General features: G+C 40.6%; 1 protein-coding gene across 2 annotated transcripts; it reads left to right on the top strand.

Annotated features, from left to right (window-relative positions):
• Positions 1–514: 514 nt before the first annotated feature.
• Positions 515–17,978, top strand: ldhd (lactate dehydrogenase D). 2 transcript variants are annotated; one of them, XM_034122143.1, is made up of 11 exons: positions 515–826; positions 2,270–2,382; positions 2,724–2,865; positions 3,461–3,602; positions 4,136–4,295; positions 4,390–4,589; positions 6,303–6,431; positions 7,120–7,247; positions 7,550–7,595; positions 16,009–16,120; positions 16,641–17,978. In XM_034122143.1, the coding sequence occupies exons 1-11, from the start codon at positions 734–736 to the stop codon at positions 16,807–16,809; spliced, it is 1,434 nt and encodes a 477-aa protein (XP_033978034.1). In that variant the 5' UTR covers positions 515–733; the 3' UTR covers positions 16,810–17,978. The 2 variants fall into 2 exon arrangements, with proteins under 2 accessions (XP_033978034.1, XP_033978033.1); XM_034122142.1 differs by having other exon boundaries at positions 734–826; positions 7,505–7,595.
• The last annotated feature ends 7,405 nt before the right edge of the window (positions 17,979–25,383 follow it).

Raw genomic sequence — 25,383 nt, 5'->3', positions numbered from 1 at the left:
AAATGTGTCATTATGAAATACAAGTCCCCTGAAATAAATAAAAGTGTCATTATGAAATACAAGATCCCTGAAATAAATAAATGTGTCATTATGAAATACAAGTCTCTTGAAATAAATAAATGTGTCATTATGAAATAAAAGTCTCTTGAAATAAATAAATGTGTCATTATGAAATAAAAGTCTCTGGAAATAAATAAATGTCTCATTATGAAATAAAAGTCTCTGGAAATAAATAAATGTGTCATTATGAAATAAAAGTCCCATGAAATAAATAAATGTGTATTTAAATGTACATGTATACATATTTATTGCCTCATTTATTTATTTCAGAATTTATTTCATAGGCATATTTATATATATATATGTATTTATTTAATTATTTATGTATTTATTTAATTTTGGCTTAAATGGCATTCCATATGCTTCAGAGGTAAATAGTTCTCCTTTTTCTCTAGTGTTGTTTTATTCTGAAAATACTTTACCGGAAGTTGTGCATTGTATCGTGCCCCACAGCCATGCGGAACATGTTGATAGGTATCGGTGTGATATGAAGGGTCAGTTTATTTATTTATTTTGATTAGATCATAGGTTAAAGAGTTGGTATGATATGATGATTCATACTCATGTACAGTAGGTGGCGGTATGCACCTTTTAAGTTGTTTGCAATCCGCCAAAAACGAAGAGAAGAAGAAGAAGGGTCAGTGAGGGTCAGTATAGATCGGTGTCCGGTAACATGTTGCTGGGCTTCAGACCGAGCCTCCGGCTGCTGTCTCCCCGACTTCAGCTCCTGCAGAGCCGCAGCGTCCAGTCAGAACACCCCGCCACAGTAAGTTGGCTGCAGAGACAGTATCCTGCTTACATGAGCGGTGACACAGCTAGAAAATAACTAAACGCATATGCATGGTGGACATAAGTTAAGATACATATTCACGTGTTGCGTCGATCTTTTCAGAGAGGTCTTGGGATGATAACCTCTTATTATATTTTATAGTGACGTGACGTTGTGTGGCAGGCAGTGATATTTTGCACACACGCAACAAAGTGCATTTACTCAAGTGCAGTACTGTAGTACATTTTTTAAGTATCGTCAGCTACTTTATACTTCTACTCCACTACATTTATTCAACAGCTTGTAGTTACTAGTTACTTTTTAGATTTAGATTATTAGCTAATACAACGAATTATTGAAAGAACTATGATACATATGTATAGGTTAAGCCAGCAGCAGTATAACATAATTAATATTAGCTCTACCGTTACCAGCTGTGATAAACACATAAAACATCAATAATCATAATCCAGGCATTCAATATACGATTTTGGAATCGTTGCTTGTGGTTACGAAGGCATTAATGACCCTTTCTAGGTCTTTAAAAGATAAAAACGACAATAGTCGTATTTGTATGTAGCCTACTATGGAGGGGACTTTGACAGAGGATTACTCACAAAGTACACAGTAAAAGTACTTTGTTTTATTTCTGGTCGCAGTCAAACTAGTACTGAGTCCAACAGTGTCAGTTTTCTTAAGAACTTGTGGTAAAAAATATTTGTATCAATCGTCAAATATAGCAGGACAAATTAAGAGCAGCTGATTTGAAAAAACAAACTCGAGAGACGGCTGAGGTGACCGCAGTGCAGAATCGCTGTATAGTTTACATCTCCTAACAATGTTGTCCATTTTAGACAGAGGCTCATTATATTTACAGCCCTTAATAACATTCGTTTTCTGGGCTCAATATGTGTCTTGGCCGTTTTCGTTGTGATCGCTAAATTCCCCTTGTTTATAATAATCACCGTTCCTTCAGCAGGATACTGTAGTGATTCAAAGTTTATTTTAGCATAGGAGTGCTTTTGTTTTGAAATGACTTCCGTGAGTTTCTCCTCGCCCCTCGCTCCACTGACCATTTGACCAAAAAAAAAGGTCAAAAAACGCAAAAACGCCTCGCAGACGCTCTTCCGTTTAAAAACAAATGGACCGTAGATACACAGATTTTTGACGATTCCTTAATGTGGTTTGTCTAAATAAACCCTAAACTCAAAAATGTAAATGGGAAAATATCCCACCGCTACATTCTGTTTTTCCCAAGTAGTTCTTCTAAGACATGCCATTAAATTACCCAAATAAAATGACCAAAATTCACAGTTAGCCTTTATTTTTTTCCAATTGACCCAGTTTGAAATTAGTGTGTGTGTGTGTGTGTGTGTGTGTGTGTGTGTGTGTGTGTGTGTGTGTGTGTGTGTGTGTGTGTGTGTGTGCGCACACACACAGAGTGCTGCTGTGGACAGCGTGCTCTCTGCTCTCAGGTCTATATGTGGAGAGGATGGCGTCTCATTTGGAGCAGCTGTGAGAGAACAACACGGCAGGGACGAGTCGATACACAGGTCAGTCCCTCTCACACTCACATAATATCTAAAGGTAGTCATGTTTCAATACTACAAAATGTATAGCAAAAAGATAGTTGTGTTAGAATAAAAAAAGGTAAGAATACCAGTGGTTGATGGACAGATATATACTCCATTACATTTCAGAGAAACTGTGTATGATTAACTCCATTTATCTGACTGCTGCAGATTGTACCTACATTTCAGAGTAAGCTAATGTTATATAAAATACAACAAATTGTTGAATATTTAACCAGTGGTTTCCTCTTCTTGGCTTGTGGCCCCTTATAAAATAGTTAAGTGGAGAGATACGGAAAATGTGTTTGTGTGCTGCGGTGCAGATGCTGTCCTCCAGATGTGGTGGTGTTTCCTCGTTGTGTGGAGGAGGTCAGCGCCCTGGCCAAGGTCTGCCACCAGCACAACCTTCCCATCATCCCCTTTGGCACTGGAACCGGTCTGGAGGGAGGGGTTAGCGCAGTCAAGGTGAGAGAGAGAGAGGAAGACCCTGAAGTGTGTGTGTGTGTGTGTGTGTGTGTGTGTGTGTGTGTGTGTGTGTGTGTGTGTGTGTGTGTGTGTGTGTGTGTGTGTGTGTGTGTGTGTGTGTGTGTGTGTGTGTACATGTGCATTAATTATTTGTAAATGGGAGCGGTAATAAAAGTAAAATAGAGTGGTGCAGGAATGAGTCCTAAAACCTGGAAAAGAGTTAACATTTTACAACTTCCGGTTCCCTCGTCTGGAAAATAGGTCAGTAAATGCTGTGTCATAAAAACAACAGTTACTAAACAAATGGCTAAATGAGACCACTAAACCTCATCACACCGAACATTAGCCTTTATCTTAGCGGTGTTTACGTGAACCCATGTGACCATCTTGTAGTTTGTTTATAGCCTAATGTTAGCTTTTTACTTCTATCGATTGCATTTACACTTCAAAAATCATAAAGTAGTGTTAATAAGTGTATATAATCCTGCTGAACAAAACGTGTAAGTATTATAAATGTTTGTTTGCCAAAGATCTTATTTTCTAACTGCAGTAGAATAGTAAAGGCAGTTACATTGGGTCTTCTTCCTGCCCTCAGGGTGGCGTGTGTTTCAGTCTGAGGAACATGGACCAGGTTCTGGACCTCCACCCGGAGGACTTTGATGTGACGGTGGAGCCCGGTGTGACCCGGAAGGCCCTCAACTCCCACCTGAGAGACACCGGCCTGTGGTTTCCTGTTGGTCAGTCACACTCAGATCTTTTGGTTCAGTGAGTGGAACACAGGCCTGGTCACACCAGCATTTGAAATGATAAAATGTCATGGCTAGTTATATAAAATCAAACGGTATCGTAGCATGGAGAGCTAAATCTGCACTGATGTTCTGTAAAGCACCGAAACACAAATCCCTCCGCTGTAGTGACAGGACTTTAGATTTTAATCAAGTTCCCACATGTCCCTGGATTCAGAAGTAGCCAAAAAGTCTGTGTGGAAAAGTTAAAACCATTTTTCCAATTAGTTTCCTGCTGACATTAAAGTAGTTTTAATGTACACGTCCAGCAGGGGGTGATATTGAGAAAGAAATCTCTAGCCCAAAGTGTGTTCCAACTTTATAAAAAACATAGTCAGGATAGGTGGGAAAAAGACTACACTTCAAAAACAGTTTTTTTTTTTTTTTTTTAAATGTAGGTCAAGCGTCTAGAGATGTGTGACAGGATTATAGCTGGTTTCAATGTTCTGTTAAAAAACACCACTAATGTTCCTTTATGTCCTCAGACCCCGGGGCCGATGCCTCTCTGTGTGGCATGGCGGCCACCAGTGCGTCCGGTACCAACGCAGTGCGTTATGGGACCATGAGGGAGAACGTTCTGAACCTGGAGGCGGTGCTGGCTGATGGGACGGTCCTACACACGGCTGGGAGGGGCCGGCGCCCCAGGTGCACCTCTGGGATTTTCACCCACAAATATGCAACATAGCCCAGTGCATCTTAAACAGTCTTACCCTTCTTTTCTGTCTGTGTCATTGTTCAGGAAGACAGCCGCCGGCTACAACCTGACCAACCTGTTGGTGGGGTCGGAGGGCACCCTGGGGATCATCACCAAGGCAACCCTGCGCCTGTACGGCATCCCAGAGGCCATGGTGTCGGCCGTGTGCTCCTTCCCCTCGGTGCAGGCCGCTGTGGACAGCACGGTGCAGATCCTCCAGTCGGGGGTGCCCATCGCCCGCATCGGTGAGGAGGGAGCCCCTCATCCACACTCAAGAGACCCGTCCACTAAAAGCAATGTGATGTTTGCAGAAAATAAGATCTGTGGAAAACACACTTTTATAATACCTACAAATGTGAAGATCTCCACATATTAACACCACTGTTATGATCGTTTAAGCATTAATGCAATCTCCAGAATTAAAATCATTATACTATTAAATAACTACCTCATGGTCACATGACTTCACGTTTAGTTGCTATAAGCAGTATAGAGTGAGGCAGTGATGATGTGGGCCGACCTTGAAGTTAGCATCCCCAGGGCTCCCTCCACAAAAAGCAATGGGATTTTTCCATTGGATTTCAAAATATTGCAGAAACTAAGATCTGTGGCAAACACACGATTATGATACTTACACGTTTTGTTCAGCAGAATAATCTCCACACATTAACACCACTTGTGAGATGTACAAATCAACATTAGGCTATAAAGGAACCTCATCACGGTCACATGACCTCACGTCACCACCGCTAAGCTAAAGGCGGCTAATGTTAAGCGTAATGATAATTAGCAGTCTCATTTAAGAGTGACATACTGTGAACACGCTGTAAATGAGAGATTTGATCTGTGATGTTATCAGATGTGATACCTCTTAGGTAAATCAGAAACATTTCAGAAATGTTTTTTTTTAAATGTATTTTCTCAGAAACTAAATGGTGTACTTTTCCTCCACTACATGTATTTAATACTTTAGTTACTTTACAGATGTGGATGAATGATGTGAAATATAATCAAGTGTTAAATCAGACTTTAGTTCCACCTGATGATGTGAAATATAATCAAGTGTTAAATCAGACTTTAGTTCCACCTGGAGTAAATCCACAAGCTACCCTGCAGTATACAAAGTCATTCAAACTAGCTGCACCTTTACCAGCTTTGAGAACACTTTCATGATCAATCATTATAAAACATATCATATATATTATTCTGAAATGGACCAATCTGCACTATCACTACTTTTACTGTCGCTACTTTAACTATATTTTGATGATAATACTTTGTTACTTTTACTTGATTAACATTTTGATTGCAGGACTTTTACTGTAACAGAGTATTCCTATACTCTGTTACTTCTACTTTTACTAGAGTACAAGATCTGAGTACTTCTACTTGTGAGTACAGACACAGTAAATTGCAATGTAATAAACTCTCATTGGGATGGTTGGATATTTTGAGTGTGATAAAGACAACGAGATTGTCGAGGAGCTATGACTAAATAGTTTGGGCAAGTTTTCAGTTTATTTCTTCAATAATCTCTTCTTTCCTCACAGCCTGTGGCAGGACTGAAGATCTGTTTAATACAAATAAACTGTAGGGGAACGCATATAAAACACTGAAGGCTAAAGTATAGTGTCAGCCATGTTAATGTATCCCTCCTGCAAGAAGCTGTTATACAGCAGCCATTACGAGATGAAGAGAGAGTGAACATGTGTGGGAGAACTGCTTTTAAAGAAGGCAAAGATTCAACTTTATTGATCCCGCTCTGAGAAGCTTCCTGCAGGACGATAATAGAATACACGCGTGAGAAATCTAATCAATATCAATCATTGGAATTTGAAAAATGTGTCTTTACCCATTAGTAAAGTTTACAGATGTCAGAAGAATGACCTGGTTAGATGCATATAACGTGTGTGTGTGTGTGTGTGTGTGTGTGTGTGTGTGTGTGTGTGTGTGTATAGAGTTCCTGGACGATGTGATGATGGATGCCTGTAACAGGTTCAGCTCTCTGTCCTACGCTGTGAGCCCCACCCTCTTCCTGGAGTTCCACGGCTCGGAGCGAAGCCTGGAGGAACAGGTGCTCACCGCCGGTGTGTGAGGGTACACACACACACCGGCATCAAGTCATACATTACTGCTGTTGGACAGAAACCTACATTTTAATACAATTGACCTCTAAAATCATTATGAATATTAATGAAATCAGGAATCTTTACTTGGAAATAAGTAACGTTCACAGAATTATGAAATATCTAGGTGTGATTTTGTAATGCATGACAGACAGGATGCTCGAGTCATGCAGCGTGGAGAAAATAAATATTGATTTTAGCTGCGCTAGCTGTTTAGTGCCGATCTGTTACCACAATATACCACTAGTATTTATTTGATATTGCCGTTCAAACAAAATCTTGAAACATCTGCATTTATTCAAGTCTCCTGCCAAAAAACTACATTTCAACGCTTTCTCAACAGCCATTGGACAAAAGCCAAGTTTCGACTTTCTGAGCGACTGTCAATCAAATACGGGACATTGTCTCAATTTGTGAGACACGGGAAAAATGATAAAAATGCTGTGCAGTCCCGCACAAAGCTGGACACCTGGTCACCCTGTGTCCTTAGGCAAGATACTCAGCCCCCCCGAATGACTCCCGTAGGTCTACGGTATTCTAGTGTGTGTTAGTTGATTTTTGGATAGAAGTGTCAGCCAAATAACATGAGACTTTTTGCAGTTTAAAAAAATTAAATATTGCGTGTGTATTTGTGTGTGTGTTTCTACAGAGGACATCACTCAGAGTAACGGTGGATCAGATTTCCAGTGGGCTCGAGATGCAGGATCACGGGAGCGGCTGTGGAAGGCTCGCCATGACGCCTGGTACGCTGCTCTGGCCCTGAGGCCCGGCTGCAAGGTGAGGAGGCCTCTGCCACTTAAAGGTTTCATATGTAACATTTCCTCATGTCAATGTCCAAAGAACAGGCAAATGCTATTTACTTTTTTGAGTTCTGTACCTCCACTATCCCAAATGTTTTCAACAGTTTACAAACAATAAGACATCTGTAATTCTAATCAAGGTGCGTTTCATCTGTTATGGGGTCGTATCCCCTTTGAACATACGTCTGCACCAGAAGCTGTCATATAAAGAGTGTGTGTGTGTGTGTCCTACAGGCTTACGCTACAGATGTGTGTGTCCCTCTGTCTCGCCTGCCTCAGATCATCGTGGAGACGAAGCAGGACCTGATGGAGAACAGACTGACAGGTGAGCTGCAGGAACACAAATACCTGTGTCTACATCAAGTACACTTAGTGTATATGTCAACAATGGTTCATATCATTGTTAACCTCTGAAAGTATTGTAATTATAACAATCCATGCATTTACACTAACTGCAGAAACCTCACAGATATTACATTTCACTCGCATGACTGTTGAGTAAAATAAATCACTGCTACTGATTATAATTAAATTATGATTTAAATTTGATAGTGTTTTTAATGATCTGAACTAATGCTTTATCTAGCACGCGGTTATACACCTTCAAAATGACTTTTAGATAAAGTGTTAATAAAACATAACGGTATGTGTTCCTTGTGCCATTTTCAGTGTAATACGTCTATTCAAACAATTTAAAGGTCCCATGTCATGGCCATTTCTACTGATCATAATTCCATTGTTGATGTCTACTAGAATAGATTTACATTGTTCAATGTTCCAAACTCACATTGGTTTCTCATACAGCATCTCTGTAGAGTATGTGTATTCACTCTCTGTCCTACACGCCTTGTTGGAGCTCCCCCCCCCCCCCCCCTCCCCTCCCTATGAGCCCACTGTGCTCTGATTGGTCAGCTCGCCCACTCTGTTCTGAAGAGTCCACCACCGTTACAGCGGAACATCAGTGATTATGTGTTACAATGGCGTTAGTAACCAGAAAATGACCCCAGTAATGACAAACAGATGAGAATGCTGCGTGGGGTCTGGGTGCCGTGTTGGCGGGACGTTGCGGGGCTCGCTGCTCCGCCCTTTGTTGTGTAATAGAAGCTTCGAATGAAGAACCAAGCAAAATCTTGTCCAAACTGAACTTTTACTTTATATTAATTTAACAGTTTCCAACAAGAACGGTGGAAGACAGAGAAAATGCTATCGACATGCTCGCATTCAATTTCCATATCAAAAACAGGAAGCTGTGAGAGCAGGACACATACTTGCACTTCAAAATAAAAGCATTTCCTGTGAAACATTTTACCCTTAACTTCTATCAAGAAAAAAATAAACAAATGTTTCTACTGCCTTAAATAAAAGAAGTTACAACATTCTCCCGCACGATGAACAGTCTTTCATCACTTTTCAGTCCATTCACTTATCTCTAATGGATATATGAACTGAACAGGTCTCCTCAACAAACTGCCCGTAGAAGTCCGGACAGCGCAGGAACGAATGAGTCCATCTCTCCCTGGAAACAGGTCTGTTATCCTACCCATTTTCCAATTCTGCCTGGGAGTGTTGTCCTCTCCGATCAGGATGACATCTCCCACCTTCAGCAAAGTGGGTGGAGGTGTTTCACACCTGTGAGCTGATTTCAACTCCATCAAGTAGTCCTTTTTCCAGCTGTTCCAAAAGCTGGTTAAGAGTCTCTGCCGGTACCGCCATCTCCGGCTCATGTCCTCTCTGCTCGCATTGTTTGCCTGAGATGGTGGAAGCAAAGTTTTTGGTGGTAGAGAGGTTAGTCTTTTCCCCACCAGGAAGTGAGAGGGGGTAAGTGGCTGAGGCTCTGATGCATCATCGTGTACATAGGATAGAGGCCTGGAGTTCAACACAGCCTCAACCTCTGCAAGCATGGTTGTTAGCTCTTCAAAGTTCACTGAAGCCTTCCCCATGACCCTCTTTAAACATGTTTTCACAGATCTCACTAGTCTCTCCCAGAAGCCGCCCCACCAAGCAGCTCGCTCGGCAATAAACTTCCAGGTGATCCCCTTGTCAGTGAAAAACTCTGTGAGCTCTGAGCCCTTGAATGACTTCCATAGTTCCTTTAGATCAGGGCTATTCAATTAGTTTGGAATGGGGGCCGGTTGATGAAAATGATCCAAAGCAAGGGGCCGGGAAAAAGATGGCTTGAAATATGAGCAATCATATTAAGAGCTTCAGATACAGTAAATACTACAACAGCATAGTGGAGTGCATATATTGTCTTTAATTCAATCAAACAACATAGCCCCAAGGCCTTTATAGATCTAAATGGCAAGTTCAGAACTCAGTAGGCCTACATGTTTCATTTGATTTCATTTAGGTGAAATGATCTAATCATTCACGCAGAGATGCAATCAATGACAGGAGTTGTCACTACAGTATAGTAGGTGGGTTCGAAACCCGAGCCCGTCGAAGTTTTCAGGCATTGTCTACCCCTCTATCTCTCAATGTAACACCCTCTCTGGAATAAAGGCACTATGGCACAAAAAAAAAAAATCTTAAAAAAAAAGAAATTGATTACTTTTTAACATTATACTCAAAGGGCCAGTAAATATCACCCCGGGGCCGGATTTGGCCCGCGGGCCGCCAATTGAATAGCCCTGCTTTAGATCTTGGTCTGCTCGTTTGAATGTTTTAGCATTGTCTGAGTAAATAACTTTACACAGTCCTCGTCTTGCTATAAATCTCTTTAAGGCTAAGAGGACATTTTCTGTGGTCTGATCTGACACTAACTCTAAATGCACTGCCCTGGTGACAGCGCAAGTGAAAAGTGCAATATATGCCTTCTTAGCCTGACCGCTAGACTTGACATACAATGGCCCTGCTAAATCTACCCCAGTTACTTCAAAAGGTGGAGACTCAGTCACTCTGTCTCTGGGTAGTGGAGCTGTAACCTGCTGTGCTGGTTTCACTTTCAGTCTCCGGCAAATGTAACAATGTGATACCACCCGCTTGACTAGCTGTCTCCCCCTTAAAATCCAGTATCTCTCTCTCACCTCAACTAGAGTATCTCTGACCCCTGAATGCATCACTCTCTCATGACATTGCTGAACTAGTAGCTCAGTGTATCTGTGATTTGTAGGTAGCACCCATGGGTGTTTCTCCCTAAAACTGAAATCAGAGTGCTGTAGCCTACCTCCTACACTCATAAGGCCATTTTCATCTAAGAAGGGTTTCAAGTCTTTGATTTTCCAATCTCTCTTTATGTTTTGTCCAGATTTCAGCTGACACATTTCCTGGCTGAAATGTTGCTCTTGAGTTACTACCTTTGCCCCGTACACTTCTGCTGCTGTGAGCTCTTCTGAAGTTAGCTCTCCCTGAATCCTTTGATTAGAACGGGCATTAGCTATGAACCTGTGCACCCATGCAGTTATCCTAAATACGGTTTTTAACCTGCTGTGCTTCTCTAGGTCTAGTAGTGGCTCAGCTTCTTCAGTGCTCGTAAAACTTAGACCTAAGCTCAGCGTTCACCCTGTAGCGTAGGTGTTATCCCTGAACGAATAAATGTCATTTGGGCGCCAGACAGAGGAATATTTACTATAGCCAGCTGTCAAAAAAAAAATCTGCTTAAACACGCAGAAACAGAGGGATAGCCCGGTGACCCAGCTACTGAAGTTTACAAAGGAAAAATAATCAACCAAATAATAATCAGTACATTAAACAACTCATTTCACAGACCATTTACCAGAAAAACTTAAATCCAATAGATACAAAAACACAAACAACTAAGTCAAATTAACTCACAAAACATCAATCACTTATGTGACTCCGAGAGCCTACGATTGTTTACATCATGGGGATTGACTGAGTGAGTGTGGGGGGGGGGGGGGGGGGGGGAAGAAGTATTTTTTGTCCTTTGTCACTCAGTTTAAGGCGCCGTTTACACGAGGAGAAAACTGCTTGTATCTGCATAGTTTCGCGTGCGTATAGCCCTATTATTTACACGAGGCCGATAGAAACTGACCCCACAAACGATAAAGGGTCCCAAGGTGGATAGATTTGCAAACGAAACGCTCTGGGGGGGTCAACCGAGTCCGTGTAATCACCTCGATACGAATATTTCCTGAAAAAATAGCGATAGCCCCACCTCTCCCCACCTCTCCTGCTCACTGCTGTAGCAACTATCAAACATAGCTGTGTTAATTAAACGCACAAGGGGTTCTTGAATGAAATAATATTATAAAAGGCAAACCAGAATTGTTAACGCCCAATATACTCCTTAAACAAAATAAACAGAGTCAGATTTCATGCATTGATCCATTATATTGACAAAGGAGCGATCTCACCCGGTGTTTGTAGAGAATATCTCTCTTTCTGAGCGTGTCCTCTCCACAGAGACGTGCTTCTTGGTCGGTCGATGCAATATCCACAGATTCGGTTTCTTTCAGTTAACTTCCCCGTTGCATTTATCCATATGCTGAGGAAATGACTATATCCCGCTGAATACCAGCAATCACCACACACACTTCCTCCTGTCAGTAGCTACTGCTACTGCTACTGACCATGCTACAGATGTTAGTACAACATCTACAGCTCGACCATGCTACAGATATTAGTGCAAAATCTACAGCTCCTCTACCACAACCATCAGCAACAAGTGGACATGGAGAATTACATGAACTACATGTTGCTAAATACACCGCGGGGCATAAACAGAAGGGTAGCCATGGCAACATTGCTGCGGGGCTGCTCGGGCTGCTCTTCTTCGCTGCTTTTGGTGTATTTTGGCAGAAGTTACAGCGCCACTTACAGTCCCGGCATATGTACTACAGCGTTTCCAGCGGCCTCGTTTGAACAGACACGTTAAATGAAACAAATGCATGTGAACGGAAGACTTTTTTGAATATGCATACTGTGCATAAACGCAAACGTTCCCGTGTGAAGGAGGCCTAAGAGTGTAGTTCAGGGGATAGGGATGTGTGAAAGAGTGTGGTGTGTGGGTGTAGAGTGCAAGAGGAGGGGAAATGATATTGGTGTAGTGAGAATAACTTATCTGAGGGTGACGGGCCAGAGTAGATCACCGGATTGCAGGGTTTAACTGGGAAGGGGAAAGTGAAATGTTTCCCCAACAGCTCCTGGGTTCAGTGGCAACACTCCCAACAATAGCCTGATTTCTCTGATGAAGTCCATAAGAATCCACTTTCTTCCTTGCTGGATCCGACTTCCTCTTGGTTCTTTCTCTTTCTGTTGAATGACATGCTGTCCTCCTTTTAACAGCACACAGGTGCCAATCATGTCCTTGATCGGTTTCCTCCAGCTTCTCTCAGGGGTGGCTTGATTAGCCACTCCCCTTTTTCTCAGGGAATCTGTAGGAGTTTACTTTTTCCCCTGTCCTGCTACAACCTCATCTGCATCACAGCTCTCATCAATGACTTCTGCTCCATCTGTGGATAACAGTGAAGTGGGTCCACTCCACCACAGCTTGCTTTGGATGAGGTTCTCGACGCTCTGGCCTCTGGTGGGTCACTCTGTCTGACACAAACGGCTTCCACCTTTGTGCTGAGCTGCGAATCCAATGGAAAACGATCATCGAATCTGTCCACATGTAAAGTTGAATCTTTTCCATGTTGAGTGGCTTGAGAAGATTATTCCCTAACCTTGCCCCGATCAGTGCACCCATAAGCTCCAAGCGGGGTAAAGTCATTTTCTTCAATGGAGCTACCTTTGACTTGGAGGCCACAAAACTTGTTACAACCTCTCCATCTTTGTTTTGTCCTTGCAGATAGGCAACAGCACTGTATGCCTTTTCGATGGCATCGCAGAAGACATGCAGTTTGATTGTCTGTGAGTTTGGTTGGATCTCAATTTGGTACCACCTCGGAATGGCCACCAGGTGGAGCTTCGGCAGCTCTGCACACCACTGATCCCATTTTTCAGCCAAGTCTGAAGGCAGCTGCTCAACCCAACCGATTCCCCTCTCCCACAGTTCTTGAAACAGACACTTTACTCTTATAGTGAAGGGAGTCAGGAAACCGATGGGGTCAAATACTCGAGCTGATGTCTGCAGTACACTTCTCTTTGTATTTTCTTTGCCTTTTAAAATATCCAGCAGTCCCTTTAAGTCAAATACAAAATGATCCATCTCTGCTTTCCATACTAACCCTAACACCTTCAGTACATTTCCAAGTACAAGTGGCTGTTTCTGTTGTGTGCTCCACTCCACTTTCTGTCCACTTGGCTCTCAGATCTGGTGAATGTGTCACCCATTTGCACAGGTTCATGCCGGCGTGAGACAGAATCTCCTTTCAGGGTTCTTACGGTCATTAAAAACCTGGAAAAGTCATGGAAATTCAAAATGCTAATTCCAGGCCCTGGAAAAGTTATGGAAAACAATATTTTTCCCAAAGTTTTGGAAAAGTCATGGAAATGTAACTAAAGTTGCATCAAATATAATTTATATTTTATCTAATCGCCGAAATAGTAATACTATAATGATAATAAATACTGTATCGTATAGTAATGTAACGTAAAATGGCATTTAACTGACGAGGTGTTTTGCTGGTGAGAGATTTTGGTTGCTTTAGCGTGTAGAAGCTAGTAAGCCTACTATTGGATTTGTTTTAGATAGGCACAACATGTTTCATATGCAGACCTGATTTTCCTGTTCCATGTTAAAATAAACCATTTTCAGTGGTACCGCTGAGAAAGAGTAATTTTTTTAGTCATGGAAAATTAGGTAAAGGTCAAAATCACTGGTGAAAAAGTGTATGAACCCTGTTCTTTGCTGTTGTGGTAACTGCAAAGGCTTCATCCACATCACATGAGCTGGCAATGAAATCATCAACATAGAGAGACTCTCTCAGTGCTTCCACTGCCCAAGGCTGCTCTGATTCATACTGCTTGATATGATTTCTTATTGTTGCAGCTAACAGGAAAGGGCTAGGTGACACTCCAAATGTCACTCTATTCATTGTCATGATACGCAGCTCATCTTTACAGTCTTTGGTTGGAGGCCCATGTAGCCACAGGAACCTAACAGCATCTTTATCCTTTTCTGCTAGAGCTATCTGCAAGAAAGCCTTGGTAATATCTGCAGTAAAGGCGATCTGGTGGAGTCTGAACTTAATGAGCACATCTAACAGATTTGGGTTAAGGTTTGGACCTGTCAGCAAACAGTCATTTAGGGAGGGGCAACCCTCTTCATGTGATGATGCATCAAACACAATTCTTAGTTTAGTTGTTGCTTTATCTTCTTGATGTGGCATGTGATATTTCACAGCCTCCGGTTGCTCTTCTGCTGATGTGTTCACTGGTACATCCTCACAGACGCCCTGCTGCAGGTCATCCTGTATGACATCATTGTACCTTGTGTACAGGGTCACATCTGTTTTAAGTCTCCTCTTAAGACCTTCAAACCTCCCCTTTGCTACTCTGAAGTTGTTTGGGAGATCTTGTCTCTCTGGTCGCCATGGCAACTCGACTTGATAGCAGTCATCTTTGTATTTTACAGTCTGTTCGAAGTTTTGAAGAGCCTCTGGGTGTTTCTCAATCGCGAGTACGCTTGCTTGGTAGCACATGTCTGCCGAGCATCTTGCTTCAGAAGCGAGTCAAGAATACTTCCTGCCATTTGGAAAACGAAGTGTGGAACACGCTAGCAAGTGTGCAGGTGTGCGTCATATGAGAGGCCCCGCCTTACATCTTCCGCCACAGATTTGGGGAAATTGGTCCGTGCGCAAAGCATTGTGGGGACAGCCTGGCTGTGAGTGCGTGTGTGTGCGGAGATCCGCGGAGCCGCGGCAGAGAAAAAATAAGGCTGAGTGAGTGTGTGTGTGTGTGAGGAGCTCCACGGATTGGTCCATTTGGACCTGGGTATCGTTACTTCACTGTACTCAGGAAGAAAACAATGGAATAAGAGAAATGTCCAACGAGGCGTTCTGGGGCAGCATAGACAGGTCTTTTCTGTGTTAAGAGTTTTACTCGCTACAGGGTGTACTTTGAGGGTTTGTGACTCTGCAGACCGTTTACATGCATAAAAAGCTACATAACACACAAGGGGACGGGTAATAACCGGAAAAGCATGACATGGGACCTTTAAATATATTCAAAATGAAGCATCTACCTTATGTTGACCATTTAATGTGGGAATGAAATAGGTGTGGCCAAAAATGAGAAATACAGTATACTTGATGTTGACCTGGCAGTGTGGCAGCAGTTTAACAAAGATATGAATACATATGTATCCAGTTGGTAATAAATGTATAATCTAGATATATACTCTCATACTATATACTGTTTACTAATATGTCCTGTTTCTTCTCCGTCTTTTATTTATTCATTTTCATATTTATCTTATTTATTTATTATTTTTTTAATATAATCATGAATTTATTTCAGGATTCATTCCTTTTTGTATTTATTTTCAACATACTCTATATTTATTCTTAAATGTATTTAATTACTGTATTATTTATTTCCATATTTATTCTGTTATTTTGTTCATACTTCCATAGTTAATGGCTAGAAAAAGGGCTCCTGACCTATCTTCAAGCTTCATGAACCATCGCGATCTGAAAGTATTGAATTGACGAAGACGTTGTTATATTGCTGATTTGACATTACAATCAAAAAGTCTTAATGTACTTCACAAAAGACAACAACAAGCTGACCTCACACACAGTAGAAAAGCAGCAGTGATTCTTGGTGACAGAATGAAGTGAGGACAGATATTCTTCAGTCAGAGTAATGAGTGCGTGTCCTCTGGTCCTCAGGTCCGATAGCAGGTCATGTGGGTGACGGTAACTTCCACTGCATCATGGTGGTGGAGCCCAGCGACCCCGAGGAGCTGCACAGGGTCCACCTGTTCACTGAGAGGCTGGCCAGGTAAATCAACGCAGAACTGAACTACTGATCATCAAAACATGAATCTGTTATTCCAGGGTTGTTAAAGGACGTTTAAGAAATATATTAAAATGAATTGACAAATGCAAGTGCCCTGCCATTTGAACCTCCAGAAATACATGTATGTAGTCTGCTGGTCCAAACGGTAAATGATCATCAGTATGCACCTTCTAATTAGCTAGTCTTTATTCATGTCATGCTTAACATTTGGCCCTTTCCGCATGGGAATAACAAGACAGCGCTGCAATACCAAACAGCAAAATGATGAGTATCGCTTTCAGTAACAAATGTAGAAAACCTAAAGAGAAAACCCAGTTAAAGCTTGTATTTACTTTTATATGCTTTCAAATAACACAATTTGTATTTATTTTTCAAATCTCTTTTTTTATTCTGCTACCATAAGCAGAATAATTGAAACCTTACGGATGTGTTTAGTTGTATACATGTGTTGTATCATCAGTATCTAAACTCTCAGTGTGTGTGTGTGTGTGTGTTCCCCCAGACGGGCCCTGGCCCTGGACGGGACCTGCACAGGGGAGCACGGGGTGGGCCTGGGGAAGAGAGCACTGCTGTGTGAGGAGGTGGGCCCAGAGGCTGTGAAGGTCATGCAGCGCCTCAAGGACAGCCTGGACCCCAAGAACCTGATGAACCCTGGGAAGGTTCTGCAGTGATGGAGTCTGAGGAAAAGACAGAAACACAAAGAATGTCGGCTACTGACTAAATCAATCAATGATTTGTTCTCAAATATATTTTTGATGATTCTAATGATTTAAAAATCGTATTGCTTCTGCAAAGAAAAAAAAAGTGTTTTCTATTTCGTAGCGACGGCTGAACTGCGGCAACAACAACGTAATTTAAAATGACGGCAGCACTTATGGAGGTTTTCTGTAACTGTCCAAGTCTATTCACAGTTTATTTTCCATGAACCAGTCTTTAAACACTGACAGAGCCCATAATGTGTTCCCGTTAGTGTTTACTTCCTGTCTGTCTTCGTCTGCTGTTCCCGTTAGTGTTTACTTCCTGTCTGTCTTCTTCTGCTGTTCCCGTTAGTGTTTACTTCCTGTCTGTCTTCTTCTGCTGTTCCCGTTAGTGTTTGCTTCCTGTCTGTCTTCTTCTGCTGTTCCCGTTAGTGTTTGCTTCCTGTCTGTCTTCTTCTGCTGATTTCTCTCACGTCCAGTGCTCTTAACCTATTTCTTTCTCTTGTTTTATTGTTGTCTTTTTCTTTTCCTTACTGGTGAGATTGTAGCCATCTTGAATCCAAAAATGATTCCATGGTGTTTCGGATGGAAGAAAACTAACATGTTTTTTTGGCCACCCCTGACGTTAAAATGACAGGACTTTTTTCTGCGGATTGATGCGTCTGCACATTATCCCTTTATCAGAGCGTCCTTCTAGCAACAGTCTGTTATCCTTAGCAATGGTTTGCTATCAATACAAAGAGCAGACCACAGAATGTTCAAATAGGCCAATAAGAATTGAGTATTCAGCTAAGCGAGTAATTCACTGGGGGCCTTTATGACCTGTCATAGTAAGAAAAGCCCGGGTGTTTCTAAGAACACGAACAACATGTTCAGTGTAGTGACAGTCAGCGACAAGGCCCTGTACCAGGGAACTGAAATCAAAGCGGCCATCTTCATTTAATTATTTACTTCTGTACATTCACTTTAAAAAGGAAAATCAACATTTGTTCTATGAATTCAAGTCAATCAAGAATGTTTTAAATTAAAAATAGTGGCAGTCTGTACTCTCTATGTGGGTTTTTCATGCTAATATTATAAAGCTGTATTTGAATGAGGACTGCTTTGTACAACAAAATAAACCACCAGTTACTGAATCCTTTGAATCTGTCCTCACTTTGTTCCTGCATATCGTGATCATTCTTGTTTGATATTTAGCAAAAATGCTAGTATTTGCTTCTCCTCTCTGTTGTATATTATTGTAAGTATGCCATATTAGCTGATTCCCCTTTTTCCAGTGGGCCAAAGAATGATGCTAGGCTAAGCTAAGCTAACCGTCTCCTGGCTCCAACTATCAGACTGGTATCGTCTCACCTATGGACAGAGTGATTGAGTGTACTACATTTCAACTGTTTCAATGTTTACAATTCCTCAGGAAATGTATTAGAGTTTGTATACCTGTATTATTTCAAATGATTTCAACAATTTTCAAACTGTCTCATTGTATTGGTGTCGTATCTCCTTTGGGCACGCATCAGCGTCAGAACAGAAGCTGTCGTAAATGTATTTTATATCCAGTATTTTTACCTCACATTATTTTGATCTTGGTTGTTTTGCTGACTGACTTTTACCCAAATGAAGGATTTTTGTCACGGGACGTCTGAATCGTAAAATTTTTGAGAAACAAGCTAAGCAAACGTTAGCAGCAGCCGAGCAGCTAGCAGGGGAAACTGATTAGAAATGTGACTCCAAGTTCAGGTTTCTAAGTCTTGCACAACAAGTACATCACTTGAGATATCAATTTCCAATTTTATTTTTCAGGCTTTGACATAAAGTGAAATATATAAAGCAATCCTATTCTGAGTTATAATGCCAGCAAACAAGCTACATCAGTAATGAGTCTGATCTCCCCTACAGACAGTATGCACCTCATGTCAGCAGCTACAGAATGCTGTTATGACCTCGCTCTACTCATAGAAACCGGTAGGTGACTCAGCAATAGTCACACTTGTACATCTTGGTATCAGAGCACAACAGCATGCTAAATAAAAAATGATTAGAGTGTCAATGAACCTTCCTGTGGCATTGCAAAACATCGAGATTTTTACTAAATGGTTCTGAGACATATTGGCTTTTTTTGCAAGACAAATGATGCTTCAGATTGATTCAGATGTTTCCAGGCTGTCAGTCTGCTTTCACATCATGCTCCCATGGACATTGAACTGGACAGAAAGGGGATGTGCTGACTCAGCAGTCAGGCTGTTTGTATTGACTTGATCCGGTCCTGTCACAGAGAAGAAGTAATACTGAGCCGCACCACAGAGTGTCAGCAGAGCGTGCCTCAGTCAGACTGTGGGGGGACATGCAATGTTTTAAAGATGGATACAATAAAATGCTGTTAGCTACATCCTGCCTTTGTTATCCTGTAAATATTATGATCATAGCTGAAATGAACATTAGAAACACAATAATGAGTCCATGCACATTATCTGATCTGTTGAGGACACCGAGGTCATGTCCTCAGTTTTATTTCTGTGCATTTGGAGCTTTATGCATGCATAACATTTCACCAACATACACGTATTTAAACTCGCTGGGTTTTTAAAGGTCAGTTCTGTTATTTGATGGACTTATATCTTAAAGATGTTGCCTGATCTAAGCAAATCAAAATGAAAAGATGAGGTCAAATTCTCCATCATGGCAGAATTTAGACCATTGTAAAGGGTTCAGGAAATATAATGGTGACACTTTCTATTTCCACATCTATAGTGCATTATCAACGGCATTCATAGTGAATTATAAAGCATTGATTGATGATTCATACTTGATAACAATTCCGATGCACTATACCTATCGTCTTAAAACATAATGAATGTCACTTATGATCAAATAAAAATGAAGTGTAAAGGATTTTCGTGCACAGAAATCACTAATGATAAAGCAGATATATATTCTTTGAATGAAAATGCATTACTTCTAACATACCAATACCAGCGGTTTATTTAGTGAGAATGCTGATACAGCATTCCAACTATATGTTATGCTACGGACAAAAAGTTTATTATTATTATTCCATCCAATAATTTTGTCCGTCTTCTCTCCCACATTCAACATCGCAGAAACTCCGTTCAAACATCAAAACGTTCAGCTCCGTCGGGAATCGATGGCTATTACTTTTATCATTCATAACTTTCATAATTCCAGAGATACATCCCATAATTCATCACATTTTTAACCATTGAAGTCAATGGAGAAATTCTTCAGACTTCAAAAATCTTCATGCTAACTGTTCATTCATACTTTCACTCAGAAACCTCATTCCAACTTTAAAATGTTACACATCTTTCTGACATTATTCGTGTAACACAACTTTTAAATCTGATTCTTACTTTTAGAGAATTAAACATTGTTCAGACCTTGTTAAAGAGGTTTTCTTCAGATTTTAACATTAACTAGAGTGCGTGATGTCACAGCTAGAGGGTAAGAAATCTTGAAATGTGCCTTCATATATTTTTTTAAAACTGCCATAATTCCCAAACCCTACATTCTGGAGACATCATTTTTCATGACAAACGTAGGAAAAACATCTCGTAGCTTGAAAAATGACAAATGATTAAGAAAAATAATTAAACAAAATGCCTCTTGAGGGCATGAAGTGACAAAAACGTTCAACATGTCTCCATTAAAGCCCATTGTAATTTCAGGCAGATATTTCCTCACAGCAGCAGCCGCACACCTTTAGTTAAACTGCCAAAAAGGCCACATTATTAACCCGAAAGTACACAAATATTACACTTCAGATACTCAACTTCCTTGACATGCTTCACGTTTTGAAATTTCACAGATATCTGTTATCGTTCTTCCACAAAACGTTCACATGTAAGAGGTTTATCTGTCATTCAGAACAATGCAAACCTTTGATCTCTTCATAGCTCGTTAGCTCAACTATAAACACCTGTGTAATGGAACACGATGATGTCATCACTCCAACTGACAGCAGTCAGTTCTAACTGTTCATTTTCTCTCTCTCTCTCTCTCTCTCTCTCTCTCTCTTTCTCTCTTCTCTCTCTCTCTCTCTCTCTCTCTCTCTTCTCTCTCTCTCTCTCTCTCTCTGCCACACCGGTCCATGCCTCAACAGCTCTACGCCAAATCTGAACTCACCATATGCCGTTTCCATGGAAACGCATCCCTCGCCATAAAACACGATGTCCCTTTAAAGGTAGGGTAGGTAAGTTTGAGAAACCGGCTCGAGATCGCTAGAATTTGAAAATACACAACCGGAGAAAATCTGCCACTTCCTTACAGAGCCCTCCTCCAACACACACGTACGCGCACTGACCAATGAGGGCACGAGATAAGTTTGTGCACAGATGGAAGGCTGACAGGCAGGTAGGCCATCTAGTTATTTTAGCCGGGCCGGCTAAAATGATTGGTTGTGCTTTTTACAGTACTACGGCTTCCACAGATTAATTTTTTTATGGATTTTTTGTCAAAGCACTTAAGATATTCATTGCTATCGGGATGTTAAGAGCATTCCATGGAATATAACAAAAAGTGTATCTCGAGCCGGTTTCTCAAACTTACCTACCCCACCTTTAACTCCTATGAAAATGTTCAAAAAGTGCTCAAAATTCACATGTGTGCTAACAGTCCAGCCGTGAAGACATCTACGAGACAGTTTTGAGATTTCTTCAAATGCCGTTGCCATGGCAACACAATGCTCGCCATGAAACACGATGTCGCTGTAACTCCAATGGACACGGTCCGATCGCCCCCAAACTTCGCTTGTATATCACCGGTCCATGCCTCAACAACTCTACGCCAAATCTCAGATCTCACCATAGGCTGTTTCCATGGAAACGCATCCCTCGCCATAAAACACGATGTTGTCGTGATACCTATGCAAATGATCCAAACACCACCAGACTTCAGATGACAGTTAATGGTCCAGCCCTCAACATGTCTATATACCATTAGTGAGTTTTCCTCAAAAGCTGTTGCCATGGCAACGCATCCCTTGCAATAAAACACGATATTGCTATAACTCCTATGAAAATTGTCAAAAAGTGCTAAAACTTCACATGTGTGCTAACAGTCCAGCCGTGAAGACATCTACGGGACAGTTTTGAGATTTCTTCAAATGCCGTTGCCATGGCGACAGACCACTCGCCATGAAACACGATGTAAGTCCAATCGACACGGTCCAATCGTCCCCCAATCTTCACTTGTATATCACCGGTCCATGCCTCAACAGCTCTACGCCAAATCTGAGATCTCACCATATGCCGTTTCCATGGAAACGCATCCCTCGCCATAAAACATGATGTCGCTATAACTCCTATGAAAATGTTCAAAAAGTGCTCAAACTTCACATGTGTGCTAACAGTCCAGCCGTGAAGACATCTACGGGACATGCCGTTGCCATGGCAACACAATGCCTGCATGAAACACGGTTTTCTCATAACTTCAGTGAAAATGCTCCAAATGGCCCAAAACTTCACAGGTTTGGTAACACAGCCATCAACGCATCTAAGCGTATTATGGGATGTCATCAAATGCCGTTGGCATGGCGACAGATCATTCGCCATCAAGTTAGTTCAAAAGTTTGCATTTCAAAATTCTGCTGCTTTTCCAAGCCTTTTTACTTTTCTTCTTCTCATCACACATTCAAGCCCCCAGTGTTCATGTATCATTTCAATCTAAATTCTTCACTTTCTTCTTACACATTACATTTCAGCATAGCAGTTTAGCGTCAGCTTTTCAGCATAAAGCATTCCCACTAGCAATTTCTTCAGGAATTGCATTCTCTAGTTATAAATGCATGTCCTTCACTTTACTAACACATACAATCATAAGTTATGCATGATCTATTAAAGCTATTAGTGAGGTGTGGTTAGGTGATCACCAGATCCTTCCACTGTACAATAACTAAGAGCATCCATAAGATGCGTGTTCTTTATAAGCTCCTTTAATAGTTCATGCGTTATCATTGTATGTGTTAGTGAATTGATGCATCTATAATGCTTAACCCTCCTATTGTCTTCGTTTTCCCCCCCTTACTTTGGTGTTCGCGGTCAAATTTGACCGGTCCTGTTTTAACTGCTATTACATTAACACAAAAACCATTAATCATCACCACATTTCATTTAATACCTTTTCAAACTGTAAATATTGTATCAGACTACTGGTATACATGAAAAACTGCAGTAAATATACAAAGAATAGACACTGAACATGTATTGCGTGTGCCAGGTGTGATCCATGTGGGGGGATGGGCACATAAGAGCGGGAAATTGTTCTGTGTGTGTGTGTGTGTGTGTGTGTGTGTGTGTGTGTGTTTGATCTGATCCGGATGGTTACTAATTCCTTTTCTTTAAGGCGGTCATTTTTTACCAGGAACACCATGGGTGTTACAAAGTTGACTAAATCATCCAAAATTCAATGAAAGTGGTGATCAGCAATTTTATATGTTCAAATGTCTAAATAAAGCCTTAATGCAATCGAATGTAAAACAAAACAGTTATGATTGATGAAAGTAGTAAATCGGTCAGATTTGACCCGAAGACAACAGGAGGGTTAATAGTTAATGCGTTATCATTGTATGTATTAGTGAAGCGATGCATCTATAATGCTTAATTGTTGCATTGTATGCATTTTTATACATTAGAAATAATGTGCTTCAGATTACCATGCATGAAAAAGCAACTTAACATACACTTATTAATTATTATAAGTATATTTAATGTGTTATGATCGTTGATTAAGTGCATCAGAAATGATGTGTGTTTATAAAAGTATTCTAAAGAATGATGAATGCCTAATGACTCCACTATGAGTGCCCTCTTAATGCACTTGATGTGGTGTAGATGTGGTTTAGAAAGTATACATATAGTAAAGAGCTAAGTGAAGGTACATAAATAGATCAAATGTGAAGTTTGGTTTGGTTTGTCAGAAATCAAATGAATCACCATCTCACTGTCATCCTTTACTAAGGGTTTAGCTGTTACTGACAATGATTTGAGCATGACTTCCTTTAAGTTAATGAATCCTTGATCAAGATGTATTCATCGGTATTGATATGGTCAGTTATCCATCAAAAAGAACATCTTCTGGGTTTTCCTGTTTGTGAAAAATCATTTAGGTGGTGTTCATTCTTTATGCTTAATGCTGTTTTAAATTACCGACTTTTATAACTGCATTATAATTGTGGTTTTTCACTGTCTAAAAAGCTGTTAGTATGTTTTTAAGACAATGAATACCTTTCTAAGGGATTTTCCACAACCTTGCAACCTCAACGTTATTCTTATGAATGCCTTATAAAGGATCCATGAAGCATTAAATGATATATAACCCATTAAGAAGACAATTGTGAGTGAGAACCATTCCCACAATTACTCATTCTATAGGGTTCACTATGTTTTATTGGCTTATTTAAATAGTAAGCACTTAGTATAATTAGATTGTATTTACTTAATTGATCCCAGGGCATTGTTCATATCAAATATTATAATAATAATAATAAATACACACAGGTAATATATCAACAGATTAACCTTAAGTAAAATATAAACTAAGGATAATATTTACATTATACAAGTTGGCAAAGTAGTTGCAGTTTTTTTTTAATTTAAATTCATGAGGTAGTGTGAGCACACTATTGTTCACGATTATTGAAGTGTATGGTTAAAAAGAGAAATTAAAGAAACCATGAAGCTGTGAGTTCTATGCTAGCCAGAGGTGATGTGTTGTACAGTTTCTTTTTATCAGAAATGTTTTTTAGATATCGACAATAATTACTTCATTTAAACCAGAATACAGAGTTGCCCTGGCTGTGTATCCTTGTGTTTTTAAGGTCTAAAGTCAAAGATGAATCTTGATTGGGCCAAATTTGACCCCGAGCCACCCACAACAATGCTGCTGGGTCTTCCCAGACCCGAACACCAAATTATACATTTTTTTTAGAGACCTTCAGACTTGGCTAAAATGGTCAAAATCAGTTTTGTAGTGTTTTTAGCTGTTGTGGAGGATATCATGAAGACTTGTTCCGATAAAAAAAAAAACTAGTGCGTTATTATTATATAATTTTAACTTGAAACGGGTCACGGGAACCCGAACACAACATAAGGGTTAAGAAATAAACCCAGAGGGGATTTCCTTGCCCTTCAAATATTTCCAATTCCATAACGAATATTGTAAAATTGGATATGCACATGGACATCTGTTTTTAGAGCTATATATTGACAGTTTTGCTTATAGTCTTGCTCTTACTAACATAAATAAAGTCAAAACTACAACAACTATTTAGGATCTATAGGCTATTGCTGTAGAAGAGGTCTACCTGGTGTCCACTGCCTCACCTCGTCACCTCCTAAAATAAATGCCCCATGATTCAGAGGACTTTAAGGTCACACTGCAGACAACATCCCTATTGATTGTGAATTAAAGCAACGTGTATTTGCCTTCTCTCAGCAGCCTACTGTCTCCTATCCTGTCTCTAGGCTATTTATGATCCGGGCTTGCGCACTGAGCGCCTCCATTGTCTGGCGAGCAGCAGCAGCAGAAGCAGCG

This window comes from Trematomus bernacchii, unplaced genomic scaffold (assembly GCF_902827165.1).
Source record: "Trematomus bernacchii unplaced genomic scaffold, fTreBer1.1, whole genome shotgun sequence".
NCBI lineage: Eukaryota > Metazoa > Chordata > Actinopteri > Perciformes > Nototheniidae > Trematomus > Trematomus bernacchii.
This window is presented reverse-complemented; position numbering and strand designations above follow the sequence as displayed.

Excerpts from the sequence above, each read along its gene's own strand:
- ldhd (XM_034122142.1), top strand. The coding sequence starts at position 734 with ATGTTGCTGGGCTTCAGACCGAGCCTCCGGCTGCTGTCTCCCCGACTT. Across the intron at positions 827-2,269 it reads AGTCAGAACACCCCGCCACA|AGTGCTGCTGTGGACAGCGT; the intron begins GTAAGTTGGCTG and ends GCACACACACAG. Across the intron at positions 16,121-16,640 it reads TTCACTGAGAGGCTGGCCAG|ACGGGCCCTGGCCCTGGACG; the intron begins GTAAATCAACGC and ends GTGTTCCCCCAG.